Genomic DNA, 23,962 nt, shown 5'->3' with positions numbered 1-23,962 from the left:
GCTAGCGCTATGCCAAGATTCACAGGAAATGACGCCTTCTCAGGACGAGGAAACGAATATCAGGGAAATGCTTTCATCTCCTGTGAGAAAGAAAAGGACAACAACAAAAAGTTCTGATGAAGGATTACTTTTCTTATTCTGTTAAACATGTGTATTCAACCATAATCCTTCTATATTTCTTTCTTTCTGAATTCGCATTCACATTCACACACACACACACACACACACACACACACACACACACACACACACACACACACACACACACCACACACACCACACACACACACACACACACACACATGCACAATTGAATGCACAAATGAGATCGTGCATCCAAGCCTGCTGCACACACAAGAATAATTCCTTGGTCAAGGGCGCTAAGCAGAGATAGTTGGCAACATAGATAAAGCACCCACCCATGTTTGGATTAACTCTTAGTATAAACGATATAAACTCCCTATATATTTGGGACACTAGCAAGCAACAGTCTGGCTGTCTAGCAAATATACTTTCCCGGTACCATCTCTCCATAATCAAATATAATTCTCCATTTGTCTTCTAGATGCACGGAGTGGATACTGCTATAACAGCCTGTTAAATGGACAATGTGCTAACCAGAATTCCGAGCTGCTGAGCAAGATGCAGTGCTGCTGTGGCAATGGACGCTGCTGGTCGGACGGCTCTGCCCCAGAGATGTGCCCTATCCAGGGAGCAGGTTGGGGCTCTTGCACATTGCCCGCCCTTGCTGCCTGGGTGAAACAAAGGATTGCTTTTCAAGCTCTTATGTGTCCCTCTCTTGTTTGACCTCTTTATTTGTCTTCCATTGCAGATGAGCAGACCAGACTGTGCACTCCGTTACCTGGTATTGGTAATGGTGGATTGAATCCTGGTCAAATTCCTGGGATTTATCCAGGCCCGGGCCTGTACCCAGGCCCTGCCCCATACCCAGGCCCAAACCAAGGCCCAAACCCAGGCCAGTACCCAGGCCCAAACCAAGGCCCAAACCCGGGTCAATATCCTGGACCATTCCCAGGCCAATATCCAGGACCAAACCAAGGCCTTTTTCCCGGACAACTCCCCCTGCAACCTCAACCTGTACCAGGTATTAACTCAAAAAAGTTCATTCAGTCTAACTCGATAAATGAACTTGTATTCTCATGTAAACAGACTTGTATTCATTTGTTTGTACCTGACATGTTTAGACTACTTCCTTCCTGCAGGAAGTAGTTGAAACATGACAAACAATGAATACTAGTCTGTTTACATGAGAATACAAATCTTAACAGTAAATTCTCATATCCAAATTGAAGGTGTAATTTAATGATTAAATCATTGAACATGTTGAATTGGTCTGGTTAACAATATATATCTTATGGTTAAATCTTTTGACTTTGCCTTTTCACATCAGTCCATGATTACGCTACCACTTCGACCTTTAAATGCGCCATTCGTTTTCATAACGTCTTTGGTCCTTTTGTGTGAACGTTGTCCCCAGGTCTCATCTTATCCCAGAACATAACCAACATCTGCCAGACCTTCCCAAACCTGTGTCTGCGTGGGAGGTGTATCCCCACGGTGGGGATCGGATACCGCTGCGAGTGCAACATGGGCTTCAAACTGGACGGCAGAGGAGTGTGCCTGGGTAAGAGGCTCACATTGAATGAATATACTCTCTTCGACACAGGCAGAAGAAGATGATAACGCCCCTGTTAGGGCTTGAATGTCCCGACGTCACCTCGTAATGACCGCCTCCATTTTGGAAGCATAGCTGCATTGAATGTTCGTCTTTTTAGTTCATTGTTTAGCAATTAATCATGAGAGGATTTGTCATTATGGGAAGAAACGGTCATCGAAACGGTCACAGAGTTTCTCATGCAAGAACTTGCAAAACTCTGTTTTCATTGGCCTAGGTTACGGTATACATTGTTTAGGATTTTACATAACTACGACTCTCTTGAGGAATATGAAAATTGAAAAATGATGCAGCCCATGAACAGCCCTGTTGAGAATCAGACGCTCACCGAATGCTGATGTTGTTCTCTAGACGACAATGAATGTGACAGAAACCCGTGTGCGCACGGAGAATGTGTCAACACACCCGGGTCCTACATCTGTCAGTGTCCCCCTGGCTTCCAGACCACTGCCACCAAGACAGAGTGTAGAGGTGAAAAACACACATACAACCACACACACATACACATACACAGACACACACCCAGTCCATACGCATGCAAACAAACACACACACACACCCACAGACACAAATGCAGGAGCATACACAAGCACACACAAACACATACGCACACACAGACACACAGGCACACACAAAAACATACACCATGTCGTACACAAACAGAGACCTACTTTTAAACTGACACACACCTAGCCTTGCTTAACACCTTTTTGCTATATTTCTTAAGATATTGACGAGTGTGTGGCCAACGGGCGTATCTGCAACAATGGACGCTGTCTAAACACGGAGGGCAGCTTCCACTGTGTCTGCAATGCCGGATTTGTGATCACCTCAGATGGAAAAAACTGTGAAGGTGTGTCCCCAGCCTACGTAAAACAAAATAACCTATGCACATACTATGTTGTGGCAATGGATCAGGCTGCTAGACACACGTTAATGCGTTGGCTTTTCCTCCAAACTGCCGCACAACAATTCTTCTGTGTGTGTGTAAGTTGTATAAACACAGTTTTTGTTGATTTTCAGACCAGGATGAGTGCCTGATCAGAAACATGTGTCTGAATGGGCTGTGTATCAACGAGGACGGCAGCTTCAAATGCATCTGTAAACCTGGCTTCCTGCTGATGGCAAGCGGACGCATGTGTGTAGGTGCGTATCCTACAGTGTTCAACAGGCATCCAATGGCCTTTGAGATCATTCACTGGAAAACAGATCAGTTTGTTTCACGCTACACCTTGGATAGATTCATAGTGGGGGTAATGGAATTCCCTCGCACCATTCGTCCGAAGGTCAAAATTGTACAGATAAGCAAGGTAAAATTGAATTACTGGCTTTGACTCTGTTGGACTCATAGACAGATATGAAAATATGTCTGAAAGCATTGCCTCCTTGGTGAAGAAAATACATTTAGCATTCATACTTTAGCATTCATCAGATGTATTCCTGGCATGTGAGTTTGAAGCTCCATGTTTTGTTGGGTTAGTCTGGAAAGTGTCTACTTTGATTGTTCTTTGGGTTTCCCAGTCTCTCTATGATGTGCTTCTCAGAACAGCCAGTGAAAAATCCCCCTAAAAGCCCTGGAAAAATCCCTACACACACAGACCGGGCCAGCTGTAGGTAGCAGAGAGCTGGAGCTCAGCACTTCTGAGAAGCGCTCGCAGCAACCCTGCTCTGAACTTGCTGAACAGAGAGGGAATAATATGGTTGGTTTCTGCCCGAACCATGACACTACAGAAGCACTCCAGCTAACGACTCAAGAGGAGACGTTCAGCCTGATCCTATGACAATGCCTAGTAAAAAAATAAAACTGCATAGGAATCAACTGTTGCTGTGAAAGTGAACAAGACGCCCTAAGACCCTTGATAAAAGAAAAAACACATTAAATAACAACGAATGCCTTCGTGTATAATAGTTGAACATAAAAGAACGCTAACCATTAACAGAGCATTTGGTACCATGTTGCTTTGGAGGGTAGATGTGCTGAGAAATACTGAACTGGTCCAAGTAAGTGTTGAATAAATAAGCTGTGTGGGTGGAGGGTGCTGATATATGCAGTCATGACTAAGACGGTAGTCTAGTGGAGCTCCAGTACCCCTACTCCAAGGAAAACCTCCCCCATATCCCGACACACCCAGACATCACAAGCATCATGTCATCGTGTAGTATCCTCACTTAGATAATGGTAGCACAAGGCCGATAGAGCCATAGGGAGGTTGTTTTCTTGACTGAGGTCATCCATCTGACTCTTTGCTGCAGAGTTGGCCCGTGCTTCCAAACAGCAAAACGAATGAACCACCTCATTTGAAAAAAAAAAACACAGGTCCGATTTCACATCTGTACAACATTCAATTGTTCTGTATTTGCAGACACGCTGATTGGGGTCGGCGGTGGTGTTTGTGGTGCAAACATCACTTTCTTTATTGGAGACATACTCCGCCACTCCACCACTGGCCCTGTGATAGAAATGCACCGTGGTTGTGAGACACTAAACTCATCCCAATGTGAATATCAAGCAAGTGCACAAACAATGAAAACCTCACATCGAAATACCTGGATCTAGCTTGGGATGGTTATTGGTTTTCAATTCTCCTCAGACATTGTTAGGCAGACATTCAATTGGTATGCACTATCAAAAATGCCTGCCTGTTTAAGTGGTAACTGTGCTTAGTAGCATCTTTTCCATGGTTGTAAGTACGATTTCAGAACTCATATCTTCCTCACATCATATCTGTAGATCTCCATGCCGGTAATTTACTTTTTGGATGAGGTGATCGCACTGTTACCGCAGTGACAGCGCGGTACAACCTTTGAGTCACTCTTGAACAGTGACCAAGTGGTCACAGGTTCACCACTAACCCCTGTCTCTTCTCCCCCTCTTTCTCACGGCTCCAGACATTGATGAGTGTGAGACTCCTGGTATGTGCATGAATGGCCGCTGTGTGAACACAGAGGGCTCTTTCCGCTGTGACTGTATGCCTGGCCTGGCCGTGGGACTCGACGGCCGGGTCTGTGTTGGTAAGTAACCCCCCCTTACGGCCCATGTCCACATTGGGTCTGTTTCTGAGCACCTGCGCCTTTCTTCACTTCTTTCCAATGAGGGGAGAGCAAATGTATCCGCATGGCACCATGGATGACAAAAATGTTGATTACGATTTTTTGCGTAGGCAATGTGTTTTGTCAGGACAGACCCTTCGTCGAATCAGATGATATATTTATGTGGCACATTGATGATTCTTTTCAAGGTTTAAAATCGTGTCAAAAATCCATTGGCTGATTCATTGGGTTTCTGTTAACTATATAAATCAAGATATATTCTCTTCTATATTTTAGTATATACTATAGAAAATAATCTCTCTATGGTGACCACTGTATCACCGCGTTAACATCACCAACACTATGACCGCAGTAACAACACCATCACCAAAGTAACAGGATTATTACCACAACACCATCAACACCACAGTAACAACACCATCACAACAGTGACAACACCCTTGGTGATTATCATCATCTTTAATCAAGGACACCTTACTTTTCCACCTCTCATTTGTTTTTGTCCCCATTTTCTACATTCCTGCATTCCCTCGATGACATTTAATTGGGTTGTTGTGCCAAAGTGTTGAAATGTTGTTAGGCTTCCAGTAGGACTTATGCCTTGGTAAGTTGAGCTCATGATGAGATCAGCGCAAGAGAATGCATGAAATCCAAGGCTGGATAAGATTGAGATCGACAACTGTTTGTTTTTTATTCCGTTGTTTGTCTGTTTATCATTGCCACACAGACTCAGCTTTTGGCCTTGCCTCTCATTATTAATCACACGTACATGCACACACTCTCTTCGTCTCTTCCCATTTCCCATTCTTCGTTCCAGATATGATTTGAGCTGATGTTCCTTTTCACCACTACTCCGTTCTCAATCCGTAATGTCTTTCTCGCCCTCCCAGACACACACATGCGCAGTTCATGTTACGGTGGGTACAAGCGAGGACAGTGTGTGAAGCCTTTATTCGGAGCAGTAACCAAGTCTGAGTGTTGCTGTGCCAGTACGGAGTATGCCTTCGGAGAGCCCTGCCAGCCATGCCCGGCCAAAAACTCTGGTAAGGATATTAAAAACCCTGATGGTCACGCATTCAGAGTGTAACCCCACCCTGCTCACACACACACACACACACACACACACAGAGAGAGACACAGACACGCAAAAACACAAACACACACAAACACATGCCTACATGACAACAATCTCACTGACACACAAGAGTATATGCCACACACACACACACACACACACACACACACACACACAAACACTGCACAGAAACACACTTACAGACACACACACACACACACAAATACACAGACAAACACACACACGCATACACGTACGCACACAAACATACACGGTTACACCCACAGTTACACCCACTAACCCCTAAAACCATGTGGACACACACACGAATACACCCACACCCACACAGCAAGTCACTACTCATTAGTTCAGGACAATTAAAGTCTTCATATCAAAAGATTCCGGAGCCGTTCCACATTAAAGCGGCTGTTTTATATACATTGCAGCTAAATAAGAAGGCCTGGAAATGGATAATGATATGCTATTGCATTTCCTGCTTTGAGATCTCCTTACGAAGTAAAGAGATTTGTATTTTTTAGGATGTTCAGTATATATGTTTACATATGTTTATAAAGATTATACTGTATACTGGATCACATGTTTTGTGTCTTACAGCGGAATTCCAGGGCCTGTGCCCAAATGACCTTGGCACAACCAGTGATGGCAGAGGTAAATGGCTTTAGGGTTTGGTCCTTTTTTGATTGTTCCAATGTTTTCTGTTGTGTAAAAATAAAGCAGACCAATCAGCGTAACGCCTGACCTCCCCAGATATTAACGAGTGTGCCCTGGACCCTGACATCTGTCATAACGGTGTGTGTGAGAACATGCTGAGAACATACAAGTGTAACTGCAACGCAGGCTTTGAGGTGGACATCACTGGGAAGAGCTGTGTAGGTGGGTAACACGAACAGCAGCACCTGAACTATAACCACTGACACCTCTGGCCTTAAACAACGGCCTTTTAGTTATAAAGACTTTTAGTTATAAAATGGTTATCAGCTTAAAGTATCATGGAAGCGTGAGGTGTAATTTGTGATTGTGCGGTGGCTTTCCAGACATTGACGAGTGTCTGGTAAACAGACTGCTGTGTGACAACGGCCTGTGTAGGAACACACCAGGGAGCTTCAGCTGCCACTGCCCGCCAGGATACCGCTTCGATACCCAGACGGATGTCTGCGATGGTGAGATCGATGCTCGCTTCTTTCGTCTGTGTTCACAACTCGATATTCCTTCATCTAACATCTCTGTGGGAGGGGAAAGAAGCACGCGAGGTGAGACTTGACCCCCCATTTTTTTCTCTTTCAGACGTCAACGAGTGTTTGTCCAGCCCATGTGTGAACGGGGATTGTCTGAACAGCCCGGGGTCCTTTGTGTGTCTGTGTACGTCAGGCAGCACACTGGACACCACTGGGTTACAGTGTATAGGTAAGAGGAACTTGAAGTTATGCCATCTGCAGGAGGTACACATGCTACCAACACATTCATTGTGACATCGAGTGTGCAAAAGACAGAGTATTGTTACACGCAATTCAAATATAATACAAATCTCATGTTTTGTCACCCGTCATAGTCAACGCTGCAACACTGAGAAAAAAAAAAGAACATATTAAGTATTCATGAGTTCACCAACTGTTTATGTGGAATGTAACTAGAGACCACTAAAGGCACATGCTGGCTGAAGATGATCAACGAGAGGTGTGAGGTCAACATCAACGGGGCTACGCTCAAGTCCCACTGCTGCTCCACCCTGGGGGAGGCCTGGGGAAGCCCCTGTGGGCGCTGTGAAGCAGGTAGGCCCAGCACGCCTTGGCAGCGCCATCAGCTGAGGGGCGGGTCTCCATGCCTTATGGTCCTATGTCCTAGGGCACCAGATATTAGAGTTTTGAGAGTATAGGAAGAGAAATCCTTCAGTATTCCCTACATTGCATTCAATCTTTGCAGAGAAACACGAAGTGGGATCTTCTGGGCCATAGTTGTTGTGTCTGATCGTAGATCCAAACAATGCAATATTAAACACATTTTTGTTATACAAAAATAAACAGGGATGACAATGGAGCAACAGCAGCTGTTGGTCTCATTTAGAGTATTTCTGTCCGGTCATTCTCACTGACTCTTTCGTTTCCCCAGATCCGTTCTGCAGTAAGGGCTACGCCAGAGTCAAAGGAAATCTCTGTGAAGGTACTATATTAATTGAGCCTCAACTCTTTGTTTATGCTATGCTAATGAACATTTAGCAAATATGCAAAAGTGAGAACAACATCCAAAGGGTTAAAAATGTGTGTTGTTGCCCCTCTCACCAGACGTGAATGAGTGTGAGGTGTTTCCTGGGGTGTGCGTCAATGGGAAATGCGTCAACAATCAGGGCTCCTTCATCTGCCAGTGCCCCGCTGGCATGACCGTGGACGCCAGTGGCAGGACATGTATTGGTTGGTACCTTATTCTAACTCGTATTACATTAACACTCACAAAACTCACCCAATACATCTGTGCTCTGCTGTTGAAATACTATAACCATAGCTACACTTTACAGGAGCATTTACCAAACAACTGAAGTGCCCAGAAATTAGCGCTCTGAAAGTCCCAATTGGGTAACCTATGAATGAATAACTTCAATACAAGCACACACAAACAAATCATTATGAAAATTTAAATAATAAATGTAGGTATTTTCCAAATAAGTGCGCCCAATTTTCTTTTGTGATTACTTCTGTAAAGTAAACACAAATATGAATAATCAGTCCCATTCATTCAATGTATTGTCAACTGAAACTCATAGCATGGTGATTGTGAGCTAGACTCGGTTTTTCATGGAAACAAATATCTATAATCTTTATCTATTTCCCTGGTCCCCGTGACATACCCTCACACAATTTGAAAACCTTTGTGCAACCCCAGCCTCCAGTTTTACACATACGTGTCACGAAAGACGTTAGAAAAATGTCACCCGGCTTCTGTTTGATAGGGCCTTTCAGTTTTTTTTTACTAAATCTGGTACTCCGGCATTGAAAGCTCTTTTAACATGCAATGCATGAACGTCTCTGTGGCCCCCAGACCTGCGCACAGAGCACTGCTACCTGACCCACGAGGACGAGCGCTGTGCGGCCCCTATTGGGGGCAAGCATCGCGTCGACGCGTGCTGCTGCTCTGTGGGCGTAGCCTGGGGCCCAGAATGTGACGAGTGTCCAGAGAAAGGTACCCAGGACTACAACCAGCTGTGTCCCCGGGGCCCAGGCTTCTCCCACAGGGGGGACTTCATCAACGGCAGGCCCTTCCTCAAAGGTACGGTATCAATCACCCAAACACACACACACACACACACACACACACACACACACACACACACACACACACACACACACACACACACACACACACACACACACACACACACACACACACACACACACACACACACACACACACACAAACACACAAATGATAGGACTACAAATACTGTACTGTGAAAAATCTCTAAATATTCAAAAAAGCATTGTTCATGATTATTAAGACCTGTTGTGGTTTGTCGGCCCGTCTTACTGTCTGTCTCTACCTGTCTGTCTACCTGCCTGTCTGTCTCACTTTCTGTATATCTCACTGTCTCTCTGTCTGCCTGTTTCTTCCTGTCTGTCTGTCTCTCTGCCTGCCTGTCTGTCTTTCTGTCTGTCTGTCTGTCTGTCTGTCTGTCTGTCTGTCTGTCTGTCTGTCTGTCTGTCTGTCTGTCTGTCTGTCTGTCTGTCTGTCTGTCTGTCCGTCTCTATACCTGTCTGTCTGCCTGACTGTCTGTCTTTCTTTCTCTATGCTGGTCTGCCTGTGTGACTCTGCCTGTCTGTCTGTCTGTCTGTCTGTCTGTCTGTCTGTCTGTCTGTCTGTCTGTCTGTCTGTCTGCCTGTCTGTCTGTCTGTCTGTCTGTCTGTCTGTCTGTCTGCCTGTCTGCCTGTCTGTCTGTCTGTCTGTCTGTCTGTCTGTCTGTCTGTCTCTATACCTGTCTGTCTTTCTTTCTCTCTGCCGGTCTGCCTGTGTGACTCTGCCTGTCTGTGTGTCTCTCTGTCTGCGTCTCAGATATAAACGAGTGCAGGATGATCAACAGCCTGTGCAGCAACGGACGGTGCCGGAACACCATCGGCAGCTTCCGCTGTCGTTGTGACAGCGGCTACTCTCTGGACCACGACGAGAAGAATTGCACTGGTCAGTGGCGGAGGACCCAACCTGCTGGCTTCTCATGCGGACCTTTGACGGCCCATTCTGGATTAGATAGACCAGAGTTTCTTCATTTCATCACAAAAAAAGACAGCAATACAAACAATTCCATTGGTGTATTCCAACACCAACTGCTCGTTTTGAGTTTTCCATTGCTATCTGGGATTGTGTACAGTTATTTAGAGCGTGACCACACTCATTAGTTCTGATCAGTACGGTCGATGGTTGTAGTGCATGCACATCGTTCACATTGTTAGGTCTCAACTCTCCCAACATGTGCAGCGCAAAAAGCCTTCCATGTCATTCAATGTCACCAGAAAACTAGTGAAAGGGGGAAAACAAGTCAAACTGTTGAGTTTTCTCAGAGGCATTGACTATTGAGAGAACTTTGAAAGAGAGTTTGGCTCTTTAAATCTGTGTATAATTAGCTTCTCTAATACAGAGAGAGACGGATATTGTTCCCCATTACTTAAAAGGTGTGGTCAAGCATTGCACTAGATATTATCTTTGGTACAGAACTAACCAGATCCTTTTCATTCTGTCTGGTGAAGCCGCCCGCTAAGAGTAGAGAGGTGTAAAGATACACTTTGGTTGATTTTCCCATCAGTCAAAAGTGGAACAAACAATATCTTATTTTTGTCAAGTGAAGATATCCAAATTACTAATTTACTCAACATATTTTAAGGGGCTTTAGGTACCATGTAATTTGCGTCTAAGTTGTTTCATTTCAAAATATTGCGCTTTTCTGCTGTCTCTCTTTATGGCAAAAAAGCCCCTTTAAGGATCCATATACATGGAAAAGGATAAGTTTTCATTCAACAGCATTATTTTGGATTTGGTTTAAAATTGCTAGGGTACACTATCGTAGAACCACTTAAGTAAAATAGGGTTAACACACATTTCCTTTGCTCTCGTGTTCCCTTGCAGACATCGACGAGTGTCGCATCTCGCCTGACCTGTGTGGCCAGGGCACGTGTGTGAACACACCGGGAGACTTTGAGTGCGAGTGCTTCCAGGGATATGAGAGTGGCTTCATGATGATGAAGAACTGCATGGGTAAGTGGCCAAACCACAGACACAAACAAATGTGCACACACGCACGCCGTAACACTCTCTCTCTCAATCACTCATTCATACACTCATACACTCACAGGAATTCCTATGTAGTCTACACAAGTCCTTTACAGCAACTGTTTCTTTTCAAGGCCCATCGCTGTGAAGGACTCTAAATGGTGGAGGGTTCTGTAGAACACGCTATTCTTTTAGAACCGCACTAGCCCCATATCACAGTCACTTCCTCTTCCCTTCTGGGCCTACAGGGTCCCTGGGTGTGGATGCTAGTCATGCTCTACATTATGCCTGATGTAATCAGAGGGGAGAGCGAGAGAGAAAGAGGGGAAGGAGATGAGAGACAGATGGAGAAATATAGAGAGACATAGAGACTGACAAAGGAATTTACATGGGATAGATGTATTTGGGAAGATAAATTGAGTATATGACAAAAACAGAGGGATGAAAGGGACAGAGAGAGAAACGGAAGAGAGACGGATACACAGCTAGAGAAAGAAAGATATGCACTCACAACCACACACAGAGATAGGGGAGTAGAGGGAATTAAGGAGGGACAGAGTTGTGTTTATTATGTTAAGAACCATTAGGATGTTTGAGAGTCCTTCCCACCACAGAAAACTGCCTTCCAGTCTCTGACCCGCTCTATGTCTTGAAGATAGCTGGGGTTAGTTGCATGAACCTTGTTGCATACAAGGGCGATACCCAAAGCTACAACAAAGGCCGATATGTGTCATTATAAGTTCTAATAAAAAATGTTGTCCCCGTCATTAGAATAATTTGTGTCTACATCGGATAACTTATGTTAACATTTCAGTCACCGGGTGGGCACACTCAAAATAAGGACATGATCTTTTGCCAGTTAGTAAGTGTTAACCTGTCCTCCCAGACATTGACGAGTGTGAGACCAACCCCCTGCTGTGTCGCGGGGGTCTGTGCGTGAACCTGGAGGGCAGCTTTGAGTGCGAGTGTCCGGACGGTCACCAGGTGTCCACTGACGGCACCGCCTGTCTAGGTAAGTGACTGTCCCCGGTCCTTCTCTCTACTGATCAATCCGATAAACTACAAGGCTGTGAACTAATAGGTCCTACTGTTCTCTGGGTTTAGTGTGGCCTGACTCAGGTTCTTTGGTTGTTTCGAAAGGGTGGGGTGAAGCCAGATCATGGGTATTTGAATGCCCTATGTGTAAACAATTTTATTGATGAGCTGATTGTATTTTGTGTGTATCGTGTGTGTGTGTGTGTGTGTGTGTGTGTGTTTTTGTGTGTGTTTGTATGTGTGTGTAGGTGCGTGTGTGCGTGTGTGCGTGTGTGTGTGTGTGTGTGTGCGTGTGTGTGTGTGTGTGTGTGTGTGTGTGTGTGTGTGTGTGTGTGTGTGAATGATTGCCTGCGTGCTTGTGTGTGTGAGTGTGTGTGAATGATCGCCTGCGTGCTTGTGTGCGTGCGTGTATGAGTGTGTTTGTGTGTGTGTGAGCTCATTAAGACCCTGAAACAATGATGAGCCAGTTATTCATTCTGCTTGTATATTTCATTTCAATGACCTAACTTAGTGTGTAATGGTTTACACATATATTACCTCATTCACATTAACCACTTTTTGCAGCTTGTGTATATTCTTTATTACAAGCTAACCCTGTTAGAGCAAATATATAATCAAATACAATCCTTCTCCAATTCAAAGATACTGAGGTAATCATTTGCTATTATCCTGTAATCTTTTAAAGGAAACTGTTGAGATAGTGTTGCGTTGAAGTGTTTATGAATGTAATCTATTGATAAATATTGAGAGGAAATCCCCTTTTACTGGTCCTCTGTCCAGGATAATTTAAACTCCTATTCTCACTCTCATCTGATACAGGGCTATTTGAATGGGGATAGACGACAAATCACCTTGGGGTGGATTGTATTTTGTAATCTTAACTCACAGTCCTTATATACAAAGAATTAGGCTCAGGGAAGCTTCAAAGTGGAACAAAATATGATGGGAAGTCAATTTACATATGTTTTTCCACTCTTTACTACTGTACAATGACCAAAAGCGTACCGAGTCAACATTGTAGTAATTCTTTTTAAAAAATGAACTCTTTGGCCTTTAGGGCGCAGCCATCAAGGATATACACACAGCCAATGATGTCACCAAAATACTATTTGCTGACAATACACAGTCTGTACAGCAAAGCATACAGTACAGACACATGGAATAATAAGGGAAAAAATGTGTAAATGGTCAAAGAAAGTAACGGGGGCTACTGCATTGCCCCAAAAGCAAATCATATTCAATATCTTTACCCTGCACCCTGGCTACGTATACTGGATGTATTTTTTGAAAATGAGATCATGCAGCACCAAATACAAAATGAAAAAAAAGATATCAAGGATCATGGAATCAATTGAAGTGTGTGTGTATCTCTCTAAGTCCCAAACTAAATTGGCACTAAAGTTGTTTTATGAATGAATGGGCTCAATGTCAAATTCATTGTGTGTGTGTTTGCGTGTTCTATACATTTGTATGTGACCATGGCCCTGCTTGACGCCCTTCCAGACATCAACGAGTGTGAGCTGAGCGACAGGCTGTGCAGACACGGCCAGTGTATCAACATGGTGGGCCGCTACCAGTGCTTCTGCGACACTGGATACAAATCCACTGAGAGCAGACTGGAATGCGTCGGTGGGTCACTGCTCTTGTGTTTGTGCTGTGTTTGTGGATGATGCAGTGCCGTTACCATGGCCCTGTCCTGTTGATGGGGACGGGCTAACACATGGGATTGAACATGTGTCACTCTCTGTCCCAAGACATCGATGAATGCACCATTGAGAACGGCGGCTGTGAGATGTTCTGCACCAACTCAGAGGGAAGCTATGAGTGCAGCTGTCAGAGTGGCTACGCCCTGATGCCTGACCTGAGGAGCTGCATAGGTCTGCCTCTCTGTCTGTCGGTCTGTCCCTCCGTTTGTCTGTCTCTTTTCTTCTGTCTCGTTCCATATGGTTCACTGACTCTGTTTCTATGTCCGTCCATCCGTCTGCCTGTCTCTCTATCCTCCAATCTGTCTCCCACTTAGTCCGCACAAGGTACCATGTGTTGCTTATTGACAGAGCCAAGCTCCACGCGACTCTGACTCACTACTCTGATGTCACTTCATAAATATCTGAATGACGGCCATTTTGTGAGGCTTTGGGATAGTCACACAAATAGACAGTCAGCCTCTTCAGCCCTCCTTTGGCACACATGTTGGAAAATATATTTGATCCAGGAAGGCTGTCATGTCACACCATGACCTCAGTGTGATACTCTATTTGCTACATTAAAAAGTACACACCTGAAGTGACTCAGTTCCATTCTATCTAGCTTGTTACACCCAACATACTCTGAATTCCCATGCGTTCTATCCTAATCTATTCTATCTTACCATAAACCTGTTTTCAATGACCAACCGTGCTGGTGTCTCCCCCTGCAGACATTGACGAATGTGAGGAGAGCCCCGAGGTGTGCGAGGGGGGACAGTGCACCAACACCCCAGGGACCTACCAGTGCCTCTGCTTCGACGGCTTCATGACCTCTGAAGACATGAAGACCTGCCTTGGTAACACAATGCTATTGTTTGCCAGAGAAACCTTGCAAGCGTAAATGTTCACTCTCACATAGAGGGCTTACTATTTGCAGAGGCAAATAGCTCCACTCAACAAGACTTAGTTTAACAATGTAATGGGTATATTAAAGGTCATCTAAGGTATGAATCATGGGAACAACTACGAAAGAGAGAGAGAGAGAGAGAGAGAGAGAGAGAGAGAGAGAGAGAGAGAGAGAGAGAGAGAGAGAGAGAGAGAGAGAGAGAGAGAGAGAGAGAGAGAGAGATAGTGCCAGTGGATGTGATGTAGTGGGCTTAGGAGAGAGGAATGCATGGCATTTAAATACCTCAGAAAGAAAAAGGTCTTCAATGATGTAAAGGTATTAAACAAACACACACACACACACACACACACACACACACACACACACACACACACACACACACACACACACACACACACACACACACACACACACACACACACACACACACACACACACACACACACACACGCGCACACACAAAGGGAGGACAACATTTCTCTGCTGTACAAGTTTCCTTATTTGGTCAGACTAAACACAAAAAATGTTCGGCCCAAAAAGACCAACATATCTCCTGGAATGTTTCCTACTTTGATCTCTTTTATGTCATAGGCGGGCTCAACACAGTTTAGTAAGGGAAGGGTGGATACACTAATGCGTTTATCCTAGTGTTAACGATGAAGACATTTCATCATCTGAACAGCTCAACCATGTGTCTCTATTGGTATCAATCTGTTTGTCTAGATGTGGACGAGTGTGATCTCAACTCCAACATCTGTCTGAGTGGGAACTGTGAGAACACCAAGGGATCCTTCATCTGTCACTGTGAACTGGGGTACTCTGTCCGGAAAGGAACCACGGGCTGCACAGGTGAGCCGACAACCAGACACACAGACACACACGCACACACACCAACACACCAACACACACACACACACACACACACACACACACACACACACACACACACACACACACACACACACACACACACACACACACACACACACACACACACACACACACACACACAACCCCCCTCTATACCCCTCCACACACACACACACACACACAACCCCCCTCTATAACCCTCCACACACACACACACACACACACACACACACACACACACACACACACACACACACACACACACACACACACACACACACACACACACACACACACACACACACACACACGCACACACACTATATGTTTCTATACTGTAGACACAGATAGAAACGCTCTCACAGAGTTACGAGAGAGACAGGAGCCATACGGGTGGAACTAAGGCTGAGATCACTATTTGCCATTAGATGTGTACAGACAATTATACCTTTGTTTGTCGAACTTGTCCGTCCCTTCATTAAGTTCAGTAAAACATTACATCACCGTCGAAAAGGTTCCGCTACACATAAACCATCTGCCTGACTCACGACTCATTGTTGCTGTTATTCAGGAAGCTACATAATACTTAATATCCTCAAGATGGTTACATAGACCCGCTATAGAGGCTTAATATCCTCAGGATGGCCACATAGCCCCAGTGTGGAAGCTACATAGGCTAAGTTTCATAGCTACATAGCCCCAGTATCGGAGCTACAGAAGAACAAGTGTAGTCGTTACAAAGCCCCAGTTTGGAAGCTTCATAGAGCCGGTGTTGGATCTACATAGCCCTAGTTGGAGAGCCACACTTTATGTATTTAAATTGGAAGATTGATACATTCATTCATTTATTAATTTGCCTGGTACCATGCAAAAACATTGTTAAAGTTAAAAACACGAAACAGATTGGGTACAATGTTACTAGTCTAAGCTCATTTGCGCCTCAGTCGCTAATTGACAACAGCCTATTCTGTTATTCACTGGGAGGGACATGGTGTATGTGAGTCAGCTGCAACACAATGTTTTCCTCAAGTCTCAAACAAAACACTCAGTCTGACGTATGACTCCTAGCAGTCAGCCCCAACGTAAACATGGAACGTGAAAGCATGGACACACAGACACACACACGCAGGACAGGCATTATGTCACCCACTCTTTCTCAGGCTAATCCCCTAAGAGAACCCATTCAGCGGTTTTAGTAAACTGGTATTGCCCAAGCTTCCATGTCTGATTCACAGGATTGGAATCCATGCCGAGAATAAAAAGGAAATGGCTTCTAATTCTTGTCAATCAGGATGTTTCGTTCTAAGGTCTTAAATGGAAAAGGATGATTGGTATTTTATCAAAGTTCATTGTGAGTTAATCCTGCATGCATATAGATTAAATACAATGTGCAATTTGTGTGTGTGTGTGTGTGTGTGTGTGTGTGTGTGTGTGTGTGTGTGTGTGTGTGTGTGTGTGTGTGTGTGTGTGTGTTTGTGCGTGTGCGTGTGCGTGTGTGTGTGTGAGTGTTTGTGTGTGTGTGTGAATTAACAAGAGAGCGTGTGTGAGTCTTGACCATGGGTATTTCACTACAGTTTAGATCTGATTCAGCTGTTGAAAAATCTCACTCTCTCTCTCTCTCTCTCTCTCTCTCTCTCTCTCTCTCTCTCTCTCTCTCTCTCTCTCTCTCTCTCTCTCTCTCTCTCTCTCTCTCTCTCTCTCTCTCTCTCTCTCTCTCTCTCTCTCTCTCTCTCTATCTCTCTCTCCCTCTCTCTATCTTTCTCTCTTTCTCTCTCTTTCACACTTCTTTCATAATCCCACATAGTTTGTGAATGTTTATGTCCAAATTGTACATTTTCAAATGTCTTTGTGTATGAATATGAGTGTGTGCGTGTGTGCGGTTTATGTTTTAAGTAGTTAGCATTGGGTGGGGTTATATGGATGGAATATTACAATATTAGGAGTTTTAGCAGAACATTCTCAAAGAGATTCCTCCCATCCTCTTGAGGTTAGAATTGGCTTAAACATGAGAAAGTGCTAATTTTGTTAGTTGCTAAATTATAAACAGATTGCTTTAAATTATTTGCTGAATATCAGACTGCCTTGATCTAAGAAATCTTTAAACAAAGCAACACCAAAAACGAAACTTTTGAATATTTGTGTCCAAAATAGTTAGTTAGTATTATATGAGCTAACGGAAAAGAACAGCCCGGCTAGATTCATGGTGTGTGTGTGTTTTGCGGCATTAAAAAATAATATGAATCGATTAATTTTTTGGGTGGCGCTACAAATATGTAACAAAGTACTCGCTCTGCGTGGTTTGGGTTTAAGATTTTCTCCCAAAGCCATATTCATAAAACGTCCCTAGTCTAAACGTAGCACCTGGTTAATTCAGAAGAGAGGGGCGTGTGTGGCATTTCGAAGTCCCTTGGTGACAGTAATTCACAAGGCATTTCTTTAAACAAGCTCTTATTTTGCAAACAGAGGGGTAGTCAAGGCGACTGAATTACTTATATCAAATCATAAACAGACAAAAAATGACAGCTGCTGACAATTTATCTCGTTAATGGCCTCACAACCGCAAGGCATGTGTGAATCTGGACGGACATGAGAAAACCAGGAAGCCGGCGGTAGATGCACCAGCTATGCACGCCAACCAAGACACACGGGACCATGTAATGACACGTCATTACAACTAATAATATACCGTAAATCACAAATAGAGAGCACTTTATATCACATTTGTGCAACAAAATAATCAGTATTAATAGAATCTGAAATAATCTAAATATAATCAACAGGCAGTGATCATAATGTACACTAACAAGCGGAAAACAAGAAGGACAGACAAATACGCAAACGAATATATTAACATTCAAGCCGTGTTGTCTTCTTTCACTTACTTTCTGGTTTCATCAGACTCCATCTTTAACACCAGCTGTAACCACCGGCACGCTCTTTCGCGTTTAACTAAAGAGTTTTCTACGTAAGACTGGGTGTACTTGTGCTTGTGTGTGTGTTTGCTCTACTCTCTCTGTCATCAACATTTTGTGGGAATTATCTTTAATTCTGTCTGTAATTGAAAACGCCTTGTATTCACCATGGCCTCATATTAAACCCCATGATCAAATGTAGTGTAAATATACCGCCGCCTCTCTTCAGGAAGACTGTAAACGAGATGCACTGATCTCTAATTGATAGTGTTGTAAATTACTACCTTCGTAACGACAGGGTGAGAAAGAGAGAGAAAGAGGAAGAGAAAGAGCTTGCAGGCACACTGTCGTGCACGCGCATCCACACAAACCCAAACAAACACTAATACACTTGCATCCACAGTCCTCTCCCAAACACATTTGCATCCCTACAGACACAAACACACACACACAAATTCACACACAGACACAAAAACTCACACGCACACACACACCCGCAAACACAAACGCACACAAACACATGCATTCGCATCAGTGCGCACACACACACACAAACACACACACACACACACACACACACACACACACACACACACACACACACACACACACACACACACACACACACACACACACACATATACACACACACACACTCACACACACACATATACAGAAACAGTTACATGTTTGTATACACACTCACACCCTCTTAAACAAAGACACATGCAAAGACACACACATAGACACTCACACGTGCAAATGTAAAAACAAGGGCAAATCCTTCCACTGGATGCTGCAACACCCAGTCCCCAGGCCGCCGCCCAGTGATTGTGTTGCTCCGAATGTTGCCTGGTTTGTTTTTTGACTCCATCAATAGCCCTTATTGTGTAAGCCTCACACTTTTATTTTTTTTTCAAGTGTTTCACCTTATTGCATGCCTCAGGGAAATCTATTCACTAAACATATCCTAGTCCGTTTTTATTTGAGCTCTCTGCTGAACCGGGGGCTGGGCATCGGGGGGCTCCGAGCGTACCCTACCGCAATGTAACACTTCAGCCTGTTGACCGCAAGAGACACAATGACGAGGAAAGCTTAATTGTTCCTCCTCTATAACTCGACTGGGCTCCTGTTTGACGAGCTGTTTTCCTATAAAGGGAAGAACCTCTTCCAATAACAGAGGAAGGCACTAAATAGGCACCTCGTGAGACCATCCAGATGTTTAAGTTTGCATTTTTCTAATTAATATCATTCTGGCCTTAGCTGGGCAGCAATTCATTTCCCATATGGCCGTGGTCCTACATTGTTCTTAAAACCCCATCTAATCAGTTTGAATAATCAAGCAGTGCTCTTGCCTACTTGGTTGGAAATGAACCAAAAGCGTATACCCCTCTGAGGAAAGCCTGCCTGTTAGGTGCCGCCATTGTTTTTTTCAATCCAGCAGACTGCGGCGCTCCATGTTGACCGTGAACTGATACTCCCTCCCCTGTGCGCCGATTGGTCCTACAATGTTTAACTTTGCGGAAGAGGCATTCAACAGGCTTGAGGCAAGATTGATTTGTAGAGAGAAAACGGAATGTGAACTCGCGAGTTAAGGATGGTCTCAAGAGGCTCAACAAATAGAAGCCTGCTGTGTTATATGACTATAGTGCTGCCTCATGTTTTGTCAAGACACAAACCAAACATAATCATGCTTTCCAGCGGTATCCATCCACCTATTAAGATAGAATCTGAGCCATCGCCCTTTTCCATTTTTAATTGAGTCTTGTCTGTTCCTCACGTTCCTCTTGCTCAGACATCAACGAGTGTGAGATCGGAGCCCATAACTGTGACAACCACGCCACGTGCACCAACTCGGCCGGGAGCTTCAAGTGCACCTGTGCCCCGGGCTGGGTCGGCGACGGACTCAAATGCACAGGTAAGAGAGGCCTGATGGGCTCAGGGGAGCCCCCCCGAAAGCGGTCCGCATGCATGCGGTCGCGAGGAGGAGAAGTCTGGTGAGGTTGTTAGGAACAAAATGACGTGATCGCAGAGAAGACATAACAAATGCTCACCTCGAAAAACTTATTTTGTCGCATTTTTTGCAACACCAAGGCTTTGTAACTCGCTGAAACACCGCAATGGGATCATTGCAAGGCGTGATTTATTTTGATCTGATTACTTCGTCTCCAGGGAGACCCCGACGGTCTTAAGTAATGCAACGTTCAGTGACCGAACTGAAATCGCATTGAGCATAAAACAAGTGCGCCTGCAAGGGACTCCAGTCTCGGCCAGCAGAAAACAAATAGACTTTATTTGAAGTATGCTTTCTGCTTCATCATTGTCGAAGATGGACGGTGTTTGTGGAAAGTCATCATCATGGATTGATATAAATCCAAGTTCTGTTGTGTTTCAGACCTGGATGAATGCTCCAATGGGACCCACATGTGCAACAACCAAGCAGAGTGCATGAATACATTGGGCTCCTACCGCTGCGTGTGCAAGGAAGGATTCTCTGGAGATGGGTTCCACTGTTCAGGTCAAACCCAGTCTATTTATTTTATTTATTTATTAATTTATTTAAAAGGGACAGTGTGCATAAATCAACATGGCCATTACACAGAACCAGATTTAGTTAAAAAAATATTTTTCATCTTTAGTCCCTTTCATCTGTGGCCGTGAGTCACCCTCACGGCCATTTAAAACCACACACTCACACGCACACACACACACGCACATGCATGCAAGTGTAGATACGTTATCGACATGCAAACAGGTAAGGTAGTATAATGCAAAGATAAACAGTAGATCAGGAGGAAATGTGTGTGAATGGACGTGGGTTTCTGTGTTTTGCAGACAGTGACGAGTGTGCAGATAACGGGAACCTGTGTGAGAGCGGCCACTGCCTCAACCTCCCCGGGGGCTACCGTTGTGAATGTGACATGGGATTCATACCCGCGCTCGACGGCAAGGCCTGCACGGGTAAGACCATCCCTGGAAGACCCTCTCTGGACAACCTCAACCCGCGGGTTGAGGGATGAGTGTGGGTCTTTCGCTTTAGTCTCATGTACTTGCTGTGATCCGACCCTTGTGAGGAGAGTATGTGTGTATGGTGACGTGTTCATGCAAACTACTGTTAAACAGGTTGTCTGTGAGAGACTGGACACGTGACAAGCCTAATGAGGTGGAAGAGCATGGTCCTATCATTTATCTGGGTTTGATGTGTATCGGAGAGTTTTTGTTTGTGTGTGTGTACGTGTGTGTGTTTATGCCTGGATGACTCCAGGCAAATCTTTCCTCAGTTGAGGTGTGCTACGTGCACTTCCTATCACTGCCTGCCAACTTTCCACTTCTGTCCCAGGATCCACTAATCACTCACAGCTGGGGCTCTCTGTCTATCTGTCTGTCTTTCTTTCTTCTTTTCTTTCCTCATCAACCCTGTACAGATATCGATGAATGTACGTTTTCCGACATCTGCGTCAACGGACGGTGCCGAAACATTCCAGGGCTGTTCCGATGTGAATGCAACACGGGCTATGAACTGGATCGGAGTGGAGGCAACTGCACAGGTAACTCCTGTCAAAACCATAGCCCTGTTTTTCTTTACCATTTCTTTGCTGTAAAATTGTATTTAAAACAAAATGGCTAACTGACCATAGAGATGAGCATCCACTCGCTAGGGAAATGAAGAAGTAAAACTCTTGGCTACTGCTCCTCCTATTGCAATGGAATCATGGCAAATATGATGACATAACTCGGAAAGACATGGAAAAACTCCCCCCCCCCCCCACACACACACACACACACACACACACACACACACACACACACACACACACACACACACACACACAGGTGCACACTAACACCCACATACACGCCATGTCACTTTTATCCACTTTAATACCTTTGCCTGGTCGTTTGCTGGGTGAAATGCAAAATAATGATTGGCCGGCTGGCCTTGTGTGTTTCTCAGACGTGGATGAGTGTGCCGACCCCAACTTCTGTATGAATGGAGTCTGCATCAACACCCCTGGCAACTACGACTGTCAGTGCGCACCAGACTTCCAACTCAACCCCACCCGGATGGGCTGTGTAGGTGCGGCAGGACAGTTGATCTCTCTCAAACCCTTGCTAAGAATTTGTGTGGTTGTGTGTATATATATATATATATGTATTTCATTATGTCACACATATGAGTATGTGTGTTTTTAACAAGTGCATCTCCCCATGTGTCACTTGTGTGTGCGCATGTGTGTGTACACATGCGTGTGTGTGTTTGTGTGTGTATGTGCATTTGTTTGTGTACATGTGTGTGTGTGTGTGTGTGTGTGTGTGTGTGTGTGTGTGTGTGTGTGTGTGTGTGTGTGTGTGTGTGTGTGTGTGTGTGTGTGCGTGATTTTGCACGGATGCATCTCTGCAGACACGCGCTCGGGGAGCTGCTTCATAGATAAGCGTTCCCGCGGCGATGCTTCAGAGGACCTGGAATGTTCCAACGAGATTGGAGTCGGGGTGTCCAAGGCTTCCTGCTGCTGCTCCCTGGGTCGGGGCTGGGGGAACCCGTGTGAATCCTGTCCCCCGGTCAACTCCAGTGAGTGGACCCACCAAAGCACACTGCTTTCTCTCTTTGAACAATTCAGTATCAAATACCCTTCCATTGGGGCCACTGTTAACATGCTTTTTAGCACAAAAAAACCCCAACTGAATTTAAGTATATTAGTTATTTTGAGTTTTTTCAGTATTTGAGTGTTTGAATTATTTAAGCAGTACAGTTAGTTGAGTCTTATATTATTAGAATATTTGAGTTATTTCAGTAACAAGGCTTGCATTGTAAAGGGACAAATTGTGCAGAAAAAATAAGCTTAATCGAATGCAAGATGTAGCAAAGTGTCAGTAAAGAGGTCTTTGTGGTCTTGGTTTCATGTGGTCTGATTTTGTGTCTTGTCATCCAGCACAATACAGGACTCTGTGTCCCGGGGGAGAGGGATTCAGACCAAACCCCATCACTGTCATCCTTGAAGGTAGGACAACTCCAGGTCATTGTGTAAGTGTGTGTGTGAGTGTGTGTTTGTGTGCAAGTGTACAGCGTGTGTGTGCTTATATGTATGTGTTTCTCTGTGTATCGGTTTGATTATGCGTAGGTATTACTTTGATTAATTTTGTTTCTATGCCTCAGTCATGTCCTTTAAGGCACACACGCACACGCACACGCACACACACACACACACACACACACACACACACACACACACACACACACACACACACACACACACACACACACTGAGTTGGGCTATTTGTCGATTTGCAGATATAAACGAATGCCAGGAGCTACCAGGACTGTGCCAGGGAGGAAATTGCATCAACACCTTTGGCAGCTTCCAGTGTGAATGTCCCAGAGGTTACTCGCTCAACGCTGAGACCAGAGTCTGTGAAGGTTCGGACAACACACCCACATGTGCTACATTCTACATACATGTTGTG

The 23,962-nt window shown here is 44.6% G+C and overlaps 1 protein-coding gene across 1 annotated transcript in view; it reads left to right on the top strand.

Moving 5' to 3' along the window:
- Positions 1 to 23,962, top strand: part of LOC130403793 (fibrillin-1-like) — a 44,102-nt gene that overhangs the window by 1,650 nt on the left and 18,490 nt on the right. Inside the window, exons 2-33 of the mRNA XM_056608277.1 lie at positions 566 to 718; positions 833 to 934; positions 989 to 1,105; positions 1,499 to 1,645; positions 2,048 to 2,167; positions 2,424 to 2,549; positions 2,720 to 2,842; positions 4,586 to 4,708; positions 5,638 to 5,790; positions 6,438 to 6,491; positions 6,591 to 6,716; positions 6,878 to 7,003; positions 7,128 to 7,247; positions 7,475 to 7,612; positions 7,950 to 8,000; positions 8,123 to 8,248; positions 8,874 to 9,101; positions 9,882 to 10,007; positions 10,947 to 11,075; positions 11,977 to 12,102; positions 13,629 to 13,754; positions 13,880 to 14,002; positions 14,542 to 14,667; positions 15,441 to 15,566; positions 20,295 to 20,417; positions 20,895 to 21,017; positions 21,335 to 21,460; positions 21,925 to 22,047; positions 22,455 to 22,577; positions 22,902 to 23,069; positions 23,431 to 23,499; positions 23,790 to 23,915. Coding sequence (XP_056464252.1) covers positions 643 to 718; positions 833 to 934; positions 989 to 1,105; positions 1,499 to 1,645; positions 2,048 to 2,167; positions 2,424 to 2,549; positions 2,720 to 2,842; positions 4,586 to 4,708; positions 5,638 to 5,790; positions 6,438 to 6,491; positions 6,591 to 6,716; positions 6,878 to 7,003; positions 7,128 to 7,247; positions 7,475 to 7,612; positions 7,950 to 8,000; positions 8,123 to 8,248; positions 8,874 to 9,101; positions 9,882 to 10,007; positions 10,947 to 11,075; positions 11,977 to 12,102; positions 13,629 to 13,754; positions 13,880 to 14,002; positions 14,542 to 14,667; positions 15,441 to 15,566; positions 20,295 to 20,417; positions 20,895 to 21,017; positions 21,335 to 21,460; positions 21,925 to 22,047; positions 22,455 to 22,577; positions 22,902 to 23,069; positions 23,431 to 23,499; positions 23,790 to 23,915 — 3,919 coding nt within the window. The 5' untranslated portion in view covers positions 566 to 642. The remainder of the gene's footprint in view (positions 1 to 565; positions 719 to 832; positions 935 to 988; positions 1,106 to 1,498; positions 1,646 to 2,047; positions 2,168 to 2,423; positions 2,550 to 2,719; positions 2,843 to 4,585; positions 4,709 to 5,637; positions 5,791 to 6,437; positions 6,492 to 6,590; positions 6,717 to 6,877; positions 7,004 to 7,127; positions 7,248 to 7,474; positions 7,613 to 7,949; positions 8,001 to 8,122; positions 8,249 to 8,873; positions 9,102 to 9,881; positions 10,008 to 10,946; positions 11,076 to 11,976; positions 12,103 to 13,628; positions 13,755 to 13,879; positions 14,003 to 14,541; positions 14,668 to 15,440; positions 15,567 to 20,294; positions 20,418 to 20,894; positions 21,018 to 21,334; positions 21,461 to 21,924; positions 22,048 to 22,454; positions 22,578 to 22,901; positions 23,070 to 23,430; positions 23,500 to 23,789; positions 23,916 to 23,962) is intronic.

This window comes from Gadus chalcogrammus, chromosome 14, assembly GCF_026213295.1.
Source record: "Gadus chalcogrammus isolate NIFS_2021 chromosome 14, NIFS_Gcha_1.0, whole genome shotgun sequence".
NCBI classification, from domain to species: domain Eukaryota; kingdom Metazoa; phylum Chordata; class Actinopteri; order Gadiformes; family Gadidae; genus Gadus; species Gadus chalcogrammus.
Note: the sequence above shows the minus strand (reverse complement) of the source record. Positions and strands in the feature narration are given on the sequence as shown.